This window comes from Rana temporaria, chromosome 4, assembly GCF_905171775.1.
Source record: "Rana temporaria chromosome 4, aRanTem1.1, whole genome shotgun sequence".
Lineage (NCBI taxonomy): Eukaryota > Metazoa > Chordata > Amphibia > Anura > Ranidae > Rana > Rana temporaria.
Genome location: NC_053492.1, coordinates 291423178 through 291434423, shown reverse-complemented (window position 1 = coordinate 291434423; position 11246 = coordinate 291423178). Strand labels below are relative to the sequence as shown.

Here is an 11246-nt window from a genome sequence, read left to right as displayed (position 1 = left end):
CTTCCAAGAAATTTTTTCCTTTCATTGCAAATAATACATTTGAGTCTTTTAAAATGTCATTCTGTAGCCGTCCCTCCCTCTCTGTGTAGGTTGCTTATGACACAAGGAAGAATGTATTTTTATATTGTGGTTACATTTTGCCATGAGGTGTCCTAACATGATTATTGTAACATGAAAGCGGTATGGTAAACGCTGTCTGGAACAGAGGTTAGCTGTAAAAAAAACAAGGCTGAAACCTCCTTTTCATATAAAATTATAGAGTGGAAATTATATAAAAGCAAGGAGAAAATCCTATTTGATGGTGAGGATACAGCGCCTTTTTTGTGCTGTGGAGTGTGCCAGTTTTTTCAGACAGGAGGAATGTGGAATGTCAAGGGGTCAGGATCAATCCGGTGTGAGCTGATGGGGCAGGAAGGTTGGGAGGAATGCGAGGAATGTCCCTGCTTGTGTAGGACTCCATTCAGCTCATTGGCGAGTCTCAGCATCCAGCAGGATATAAAAGGGCAGTAGCTCGCTGATAGACTCACACAACAACTCTTCCAGAACCTGAGAGAGGAACAAACTCTACAAACAGGGGCAAAGGAAAGAGGCTTTGAGACTTTCAACACAAAACTAACTTGAGAGAAAACTGCAAGAAACTAAACAAGATCCACTTGAGATCTAGAGAACGCAAAACGGCAGAAGATTTTCTTTTGATTTGCAAGAAAACTAAACCATGTCTTTCGGAAAAGTGACAGCTGCACTCCTCTTGACTGTGCTCTGCTGGGTGAGTTGAACTGTCAGTGGCTTCTTTAGAGATTGTATGATGATACTTTATATGCTAGTTGTACATCTTAACAATAAACACATACATGACTCTGTTATTGGGATTCAATTTGCTTTGTCTTTAATAAGTTGTAAATGGGTAAAACAACCTTTCGTTTTGATATTCTGATAGTCTGACCATGCTAGATGAGAATACAAAGCAGCCTGCTTACTTCTATTTCTCATTCCTACAGGTAACTGATGCCCAAGACTGCAGTGGGGAATGTCAGTGCCCACAGAAGATACCTGAATGTTCACCTGGGGTTAGCCTGGTCCAGGATGGATGTGGCTGCTGTAAAGTGTGTGCCAAGCAATTGGGCGAACTCTGCACTGAGAAAGACGTTTGTGACCCACACAAAGGACTGTTTTGTGACTTTGGCTCCAGAATCAACAGGAAAATTGGAGTCTGCACTGGTAAGTGTCCTTAGCAGAACCTCAACATAATTTGGTCAGTGAGAGCAGTTGTAAAATGAAAAACTAAACGTAGTATGTAAATATGTTAAAGTTAGCATTACATCTCTATATTTATCAGTAGCAAGCAATGTGAATAGTATAATATGTTTAATTACCTCTACACATGAATCCTAAATCATGTTCTATCTTCATTTTAGCCAGGGAAGGTGCCCCCTGTGTGTTTGGCGGCATGGTCTACAGAAGTGGAGAGTCTTTCCAAAGCAGCTGCAAGTACCAATGCACATGCTTAGATGGAGGTGTTGGCTGTGTGCCACTCTGCAGCATGGATGTCCGTCTCCCCAGCCCTGATTGCCCATACCCAAGAAGGGTGAAACTGCCTGGCAAGTGCTGTGAAGAATGGGTCTGTGATCAGCCTATGGAGAAAACCATGGTTGGACCTGCTCTGCCTGGTAAGTCGAAAAACATATTCTACATTTTTTCATCTAATTAAAGTGTGTTAGTTATTACTAGCAAATAATACAGTAACAGGCTTTAAAAAAATTAACAAAAAAAAGTACAAGATTGCAGTAGTTTTGTCTGCTTGAAAAAACTGTATTTTAAACATAGTTACATAGGGGTTCATTTACTAAAACTAGGGAGTGCAAAATCAGCTCTGCATAGAAACCAATCTGCTTCCAGGTTGTTGTTTTTTTTTATCAAAGCTTAAGTAAACAATTTGTTAGAAGCTAATTGGCTACTATGCACAGTTGCACCAGATTTTGCACTTTCCGGTTTTAGCACATCAACCCCATAGTTACATAGTTGGTAAGGTTGAATAAAGACACCAGTCTATCTAACAGAAGCCATTAAAATGAGAGTCTGTTACTTTTACTAGATTTACTAGAGCTAGATTGTGTTTTAAGACTTTTCTGCCACTGTGTTATCATCATGATAGCTTATGTGTTGTTATTTTCTTTACAGCTTTCAGAATGGAAGAGACATATGGTCCTGATCCATCTCTTATGCGTGCCAACTGCCTGGTACAGACCACTGAATGGAGTGCTTGTTCAAAGACCTGTGGCATGGGCATCTCTACACGAGTTACCAATGACAACGAGCACTGCAGACTGGAGAAACAGAACAGACTTTGTATGGTTAGACCTTGTGAGGCCGACCTTGAGGAAAACATTAAGGTGAATATCAGTGTTTTCGATCACATGTTTTACAGCTGCACTACAACACTCTATTATAGTCTACCTTCATAGAAATTCAATCATTATATAGGGTAAATAAACTGGCGTTCTTATTAAGGTAAAATACAAAATGCAGAGTACAGACATACAACACTTTTAAATACACAATGGGGTTTATTTACTATCGCTGGAAAGTGCAAAATCAGGCTTATTTCTGCATAGAAACCAATGAGCTTCCAGGTTTTATTACCAAAGCTTCATTGAACAAGCCGGGGGTTAGAAGCTCATTGGTTTCTATGCAGAAGTGAGCCTGATTTTGCACTTTTCAGCTTTAGTAAATAAACGCCATTGTGTACTTAAAAGTGGGGTATGCCTGTATAGTAACCCAAAGAACAAAGTCAGAACCCATCTTTCATTTATCTACCGTATTTATCGGCATATAACACGCACAGGCGTATAACACGCACCCTAACTTTAAGAGGGAAGTTTCAGAGGTAAAAAACGTTCTACAGCCCCCTGCGTATAACACGCAGGCACAGTTTACCCTCTATTTTCAGGGTAAAAAAGTGAGTGTTATACGCCAATAAATACAGTAAATACAGAAAACTGAAATCAGGTTGATATGCTAAACTTTACATACCATCAGAACACTTTGCACTGCCCTATTATATAAACCAAAACGAAAAAAAAAAAAATACTACATGTAAAGTATTATATTTACCAAATTATAAATATAAAATAAATCTGTAAATTTGATCTCATTAGCCTCATGCATGTCAATGAAAATGTAAGCTTGATAAAAAAAAACAGTGTGTCTAACATATGGTACTTTTTTTCTCCAATACAGAAAGGAAAGAAGTGCATCCGTACTCCTAAAATCTCCAAACCAGTCAAGTTCGAGTTTTCTGGCTGCACAAGTGTGAAAACCTACAGAGCCAAGTTTTGTGGGGTCTGCACAGATGGTCGTTGCTGTACCCCTCATAGAACCGCCACCCTCCCAGTAGAGTTCAAGTGTCCTGATGGTGAGGTCATGAAGAAGAAGATGATGTTCATCAAAACATGCGCATGCCATTACAACTGCCCTGGAGACAATGACATCTTCGAATCCATGTACTACAGAAAAATGTACGGGGACATGGCATAGATCCAGAAAAAACCACGCCAAAAGACTGTTTCACTTGAAATGACTTTTGCATCTCATTGCTAAACGTAAAGTTCTAGCACAAGAACGTATTTATGTCTGTTTGAATGAAAGTCTTTCTCTTAAAGACTTGATCGTTGAATGACACAAGCCATTGGTTTGAAGAAAGGAAGACGAACCAGGCCTCCTTAGCTCTGCTGGGTGCAATGTAATGTTGCTGTACATCCACTGTCATAAGGCAGTATTCACTGAGTAGAAGTGACGTTGCATTTTGCACCCAGTAACTGGAAAAAAAAGCTCTTACTATTTTTATATTCAGTATTCATTAAATGGCACTCGTTCAGTGACAGCTGGAATTTATATTCCAGACAAATTATGGTGTCCAAACAGTTGTCCTTATAGGACAACTTATTTTTGTTTAGCAACCCCTAAGAAAAAAAAAAATGTAACATGGAATGGAAACTATGTTTGTTACACGACTGGAAAGTTTACATCATGCTCTACCGCATGCTGTAATCTTGCTTTTTATAGTTATTGTACATAATGTATATATATTTTTGTACAGTTATCTAAATTAACTTAAATTTGTTTTATGATCCTGTTCTTCATTTTTTATAATGCTTAAATATTTTGATATCCTGTTTTTTTTTATTCTATTGTCGATCCCTGATAAGTACTTTTTAATACTCGTCTGAACAATTGTTCAGGGTAAGAAAACAGATTATCAAGTGAAAACTGTAAACAGTTACCGGTGGTATTGATTGTATTAGAGGGTTTCATACCAGTTAAGCTTTAATATCCAATTGCAGTTTAGATTGAAACTGTTCATGATTTTCACTAAGATAATCTGTTTTTTGTTTTTGTTTTTTTTACCTTGATCATGACTGTACTTTTGTTTTCAACATTTTTATTTGTTGAGAAGTGTGACCAAAAAAGGTACATGTTTGCACTTTTCTAGATGAAAAATAAAATATTTTATTTTTTTATACAACCCATGTGTGTTTCTCTTCTCAATCCCTTCAAGGTGTCTAGACTTTGTTGAAATGCGTACATAGAAGGGTTTCACATACAGCTCTTGGCAGAGAAAACAGGAAAACATTGTTTGTGGCACAGTGAACTGTGAAGTCTTTGATGTCTCCATAAATTGTAATAGAATCCTTACACTTCACATACACAGAGAGTGATTAGACGTAGGGTTCTCAAACTGGTGGCCCTCCAGCTGTTGCAAAACTACAAGTCCCATCATGCCTCTGCCTGTGGGAGTCATGCTTGTAACTGTCAGCCTTGCAGTGCCTTATGGGACTTGTGGTTTCGCAACAGCTGGAGGGTCGCCAGTGTGAGACCCCTGTGAGTATTTTCAAAGCTATGGATGTAGCAGAAAATGGTTACACCCCCTCCCCGAATGTTTTTTTGTCTGTGTCTCATTGGGAAGGTTTCCCTTCATATCCAGTCCTTATCCTTCCTGGCGGTAATCCCAAATCTGGCTCAGGGTAACTGTCAGCCTTGCAATACCTTATGGGACGTGTGGTTTCGCAACAGCTGGAGGGTCGCCAGTGTGAGACCCCTGTGAGTATTTTCAAAGCTATGGATGTAGCAGAAAATGGTTACACCCCCTCCCCGAATGTTTTTTTGTCTGTGTCTCATTGGGAAGGTTTCCCTTCATATCCAGTCCTTATCCTCCCTGGCGGTAATCCCAAATCTGGCTCAGGGTGGAAATCCAGTACCATTAGCGGTATCCCCGAGCCAGACTTCACAGTATCCAGGCAGAGTTACTTACCTTGTCCCCTGGATCCTGCGATGTCTCCCTGCCATGTGAGCGAGCTGTCTCCTCGCTCGATTCAAACTGTGCCCGAGTGCTGCCGAGCTCCGTACCCTGCGACGTTACGACGCACAGGGGCGGAGATCGGCGCCAAATTCAAAAAAATAAAAACACAGTACATATACAGTATACTGTGATCTTACAGATTACAGTACTGTATAAAATATTGACACTACCTTTGTCCCTAGTGGTCTGTCCAGTGCCTTGCATGCACTTTTATGTAATAAAAACTGTTCTTTCTGCCAGGAAAATGGAGATTGTCCATAGCAACCAAAAAAGTGTCCCTTTATGTCAAAAGTGGTTTTAGAGCATCTAGAAAACAGCGATAATAAATTAGAATCACTTGCAGAATTGAGCGATAGCGATTTGTGGGGAAATTCGTCATTTTTCATGCGGTTATTACCAATCACTAGGGTCGCTAGCAATAATCACTGTGGGATTGATTTACTAAAACTGGAGAGTGAAATATCTGCTGCAGCTCTGCATAGAAACCAATCAGCTTCCAGGTTTTATTGTCAAAGCTACATTGAACAAAGCTGAAGTTAAAAGCTGATTGGCTACCATGCACAGCTGCACCAGATTTAGCACTCTCCAGTTTTAGTAAATAAACCTCACAGTGTTCTCCTGGCATTGATGGCTTCCCCACCCCCACAGGGAGAACACAATAGCTCCATTGGAGGGATTCCCCCATCAGCATTGACTGTGTTGATGGGGGAATCAAGTCGGAAAGAAAATTGCACCATCTATGGCCAGCTTTAGACACAACAGGAAATGAGAGGGAAACACTGGAAGAGGTGTGCCCATTGGGAGATTTCATCTCTGTTCCTGTTCTGGTGACCACTCTAAGGCCTCGTACACACGACCGAGGAACTCGACGGGCGAAACACATCGTTTTGCTCGTTGAGTTCCTTGTGAAGCCGTCGAGAAACTCGACAAGACAATTTTCTCCATTCCCGTCAAGGAAATAGAGAACTTGCTCTCTTTTTAGCTCGTTGAGTTTCTCGACAGTTTCCTCGACGAAAATGTACACACGACCGGTTTCCTCTGCAAAAAAATATCTCCCAGCAAGTTTCTTGCTGGTTTTTGCCGAGAAACTCGGTCGTGTGTACGAGGCCATAGGCAGACCATACATTATGCAATTCTCTTTCCTTCAACCACAGGTTGAAGAAAAGGAAATAGCTTGATTCAGTCAGTGTTGATGGGGGATCCCTCCCGCTGCGCTATTGCATTCTGACAGTGGGAGGTTTCCCAGCAGTCCAAATATAACTATAGCTAGTTAGTGAATGTACAAAAAACCCAACAGGCTGGTTGTACTGTAGTTGATAATAGATTGACTTCAGTATAACCAGCCTGCCTATAGATGGATGGAAAGTCAGCTGGTTCTTACAGAACCAGCTGAATTTTGATCGGTCTATGGCCTACTTCAGCTTTAAATTTTCCCTCACTTTGATTCTGGCTGACAATGGTCACTAGGACTAATAGAGATGGTACATCTCCCCAAGGTGGACACCGATAGCAATAAAAAAAACGATTAAGCAGGTGTCCACCTGTGTAGTTTGAGAAAATATGACATGGCTCTTCAAACATTTCCTACAAATTCTTTGAATAATTATTTTTGTATGAGGAAGTCAAGACAGCAGAAGTAACTGAATAACTGGAGTATGGTTTGAAATAAAAAAAAAAACTTTTATTGACTTTTCAAAAAACTTTCACACAAAGGAATCCCAATTTAGAAATTGACAAAACACTACATTAGAATACATTAAAATGAGCTTGCTGGTATATGTACTAATATCAACACGGATCAAACATGGTGACTATATAAACCAAAACTATTTTTTAGGACAAAAAAACTTTTATTGTACTCAACTGCTCAATCACTATTTTATATTTCACTTAAAGAAAGCCAGTACTGGCACTTTACAGAATTTTTCTGTACCAACTTTCAACAGACTTTCCTGCAATTATCCACCATTGGCATAAACCTTACAGCTATATAGCATTTCAGTGAAGTACACTGTATATACTGTGACTGAGTAGTTCACCTTAAAGGGGAATTCTATTTCAAGTACTAAAAAGGTCTAATTGTCCATAATATTAGTCTTAGTTTATGCAGTCGTCATGTTTAACCACTTCAGCCCCGGAAGAATTGGCTGCCTTATGACCGGGCCATTTTTTGCGATTCGGCACTGCGTCGCTTTAACTGACAATTGCACGGTCGCGCAACGTTGCACCCAAACAAAATTTACGTCCTTTTTTCCCCACAAATAGAGCTTTCTTTTGGTGGTATTTGATCACCTCTGCCGTTTAAATTTTTTGCGCTATAAACAAAAAAAGCGACAATTTTGAAAAAAAAAAGCAATATTTTTTACTTTTTGCTATAATAAATATCCCCCAAAAATATATGAAAAAAAAAATGTTTTTCTTTAGTTTAGGCCGATATGTACTCTTCTGCATATTTTTGGTAAAAAAACCGCAATAAGCGTATATTGATTGGTTTGCGCAAAAGTTATAGCGTCTACAAAATAGGGGATAGTTTTATGGCATTTGTATTATTATTGTTTTTTTTTTTACTAGTAATGGCTGCGATCTGCGATTTTTATTGTGACTGCGATATTGCGGCAGACACATCGGACACTTTTGACACTATTTTGGGACCATTGTCATTTATACAGTGATCAGTGTTATAAAAATGCACTGATTACTGTGTGGATGACACTGGCAGGGAAAGGGTTAACCACTAGGGGGAAAGGAAGGTGTTAAGTGTGTCCTAGGGAGTGATTTTAACTGTGAGGGCGCTGGGCTACCAGTGACATGACAGGGAGCAGTAGATCAGTGTCCTGTCACTAGGCAGAACAGGGAAATGCCTTGTTTACATAGGGATCTCACCCGTTCTGCTGCTCCGTGACACGATTGCGGGACACCGGCGGACTTCGAGTCCGTGGGTCTCGCAGGCACAGTCACGGAGCTTGCGGCGGGCGTGCACCCGCTAGGCGGCAGATTTAAAGAAATGTACCTGTACGTTGCTTTGCCTGCCCATGCCATTCTGCCGACGTATATCTACGTTATGCAGTCCGCAAGTGGTTAATCCCTATTGATGCTATAGGTGCAAGCTCATTTTCTAGTCTAATGTTTTGTAAGATTGTCCACTGAATTCTGTGTTTTTGGGATTTCTTTGTTCAAAAGTTTTTAGGAGGGTTAATAAAACATGTTTTTATTTGTTTTCCAACCACACTCAATTTAAAGATGAACTCCAGAACACCTGAAAATTGGGGATGCTCCTACATTGCAAAGGTTACCTGCGTGTTTTTGTCTAGTGGGTATGGAAAAGTAGATTTACTTACCAGATCCTGTGCTGCTAGAGCAGCCATTAAGACCAAATACATGGTCTATAACCCTTCATTGGATTAGAGGACGCCACGGGGCAGTCCATTGCCAGAGTCTGGGGTAGCAATGTCTGTTTGGGAAGCGGAGGATCAGGTAAGTACTTTTACCCTTTCCTTTAACCAATGCAGTGCTGTTGCAGCTCTACTGCAAGGGAGAATTTTCAGATTTCCTGGAACTGGGCTTTAAATTTCTTCTTTTTTGATTCCCTCTTATAAAATGTTAAACAATGCAGAGGTTCTAACCCTTCACCGCTGTATCCATAACTAAAAAAAATGAGAAGTTCTATTCAGACACAACAGTCTTAGGGCACTTCTTTATTTTCAACTTTAACTTCATAGAGTTTTTAAAATGATCGTGTTTGAATGTTAAATGGTTGCCTCAATTAATTTAATCATATTTTAGCTGGTCGCAATCAGTTAAATTGCTTAAAAATGACTGTGTATATTTCCAGCACTAAGGTTCCCCCTTTTTGTGCATCAAGCACACACACACAACAGTACAGCATTTCTATCACAGATGTTTCTACAAATAATCAAAACTAGACCGGAACAAACAATTAGGAGGGTTATGGAAGGGAGATTCTTTCCATGTTGCTACAGAGAGGAATCCAAAGACTTAGTAAACAAAAAATGAAATATTCATACAGAGCAATGTTTTTATTATTTCCCCCCTTTACAACCACAAATACCTAAAATGCACCTTTACAAAAAAATACATGAGTGTGCGAACAGGCGTCTTTTTATCACAGAAGAGACATACTCAGGCTCTTGTGTAATACAGGATTCTTGTAATTAGTAATAAAAGTCTGCATGTTGTACACTGTTACAGTTTTCTTCTGTGGGTTAAGCAGTGGCACCCAGGTTGGCCACTAGGAGTCTCCTTAGGCTAGGACAGGACGTATATAAGGGGAGAGTGGAAGGAGTAAGACTGACCATACAGTGATCATTTTTTTTTTTATTCAACCAGCATGTTAAATAAAAAAAAAAAAGACTGTTTCCCCCCATCTACACTTTGGATGTGGATAGGGGAATCACTCCTGCTGTCCAATTGTTTTCTGATTGCCGGAAGCCTTCCCCACCGTCAAAACACACTGATCGGTGTATAAAGCCAACAGCACCGATTGTTCAGAAGATTGGTAGATCAACTTCTGTACAACCAGCCTGCCCATACATGGATCGATTAGTTTGGTCCCTGCTGAACTGGATACATTTTGATCTATGTATGGCTGGCTTAAGTAAATACAAGCAGATGATACCCAAGCTCAACCGCACAATTGAAAAATCCTTGCTGAGATTTGGTGCTCAGGCTGGGGGATCACCACTTCCCTTTTCGAACATCCAAAGCAGAAATGTATCCAGCAACTCAATAACTCCTTGGTATTATCCTTTATTTGGCTACATCCTATACACAGGATGGCATATAACAGCTGCGCAAACTACAGTACTTATCTAAGCAGCACTGATTGTCCTTCCCAGTACCGTACACAGGCCTAAGCTGGACATGGAGGATTGATAATGTTGATGATTTTCCCAGCACTGACAGCCGCCACTCTGCATAGGCGTACATTACACAGCTTGGGGCTGAACCCAACCCCAGTCTCAAGTCTTTTGCAGACTCTAACAGGTTTTCTTCTAAGATTGGCCTGTATTTGGCTCCATCCATCTTCCCATTAACCAGGGGCCTTGCTAGGACTGCAAAAGATCTGGGGATAGAGCCCATAGCAGCGGTCATTAATCTGTTTGCAGGCCCGGGAGGGTTGTACATGGGTGGTAAGCATTTTTTTGCGGCCAATGGCTGGTGTTGGCGCTTCAATCATCATGGCACTATAGTTGATATAGTGTCAGGGTGATTGAAGGGCATTATTTCCATTGTTACATTCTAATATATAACGTAGTGGTTCAACTCGCCATAATGCAGAATTAGGGAGCCCTTGGGGTGTCACTTGCTACATCTCCTGTTACCAGATGCAGCGTGTCACTTGCCACTATCGCCTGTCACCAGATGCAGCTTGTTACTTGCCAACGTCCCCTGCCACTAGCCACTAGTGTATTGTCACTTGCCATGTCGCCTGCCACCAGATGTAGATTGTCACTTGCCACTGTCACCTGGCACCAGATGTGGCTTGTCACTTGCCATGTCATCTGCCACCATTTGCAGATTGTCACTTGCCACGTCACCTGCCACCTGATGCAGATTGTCACTTTGCCACGTCACCTGCCCCCATTTGCAAATTGTCAACTGTCACGTCGTCTGACACCAGATGTGGATTGTCACTTGCCAACGGATTTTCAATTGCCATGCCAGCCAGTGCCACCAAATGTGCATTGTCGCTGCATTGGTGGCAGGTTGGTAGCACTGGTCCATTTAGTGAGGGCAGGAGAGTGGTGATGCCGGACGGGCAGTGAGAGATGATGTCATCTCCCTGCTCCCCTCTGCATCTCTGACAGTGAAGATGCCTGCGCTGTGAGGGCAGAAGAACACTGATGTGTGGCGGGCAGTCAGAGATGAT

The 11246-nt window shown here is 41.0% G+C and overlaps 1 protein-coding gene across 1 annotated transcript; it reads left to right on the top strand.

The window, feature by feature from the left end:
• The first annotated feature begins 512 nt into the window (after positions 1-512).
• CCN2 (cellular communication network factor 2) lies at positions 513-4522 on the top strand. Its single transcript, XM_040350442.1, has 5 exons — positions 513-766; positions 999-1218; positions 1416-1667; positions 2179-2390; positions 3238-4522. Exons 1-5 carry the CDS (start codon positions 716-718, stop codon positions 3532-3534), a joined length of 1032 nt encoding a protein of 343 aa, XP_040206376.1. The 5' UTR covers positions 513-715; the 3' UTR covers positions 3535-4522.
• Positions 4523-11246: the final 6724 nt, after the last annotated feature.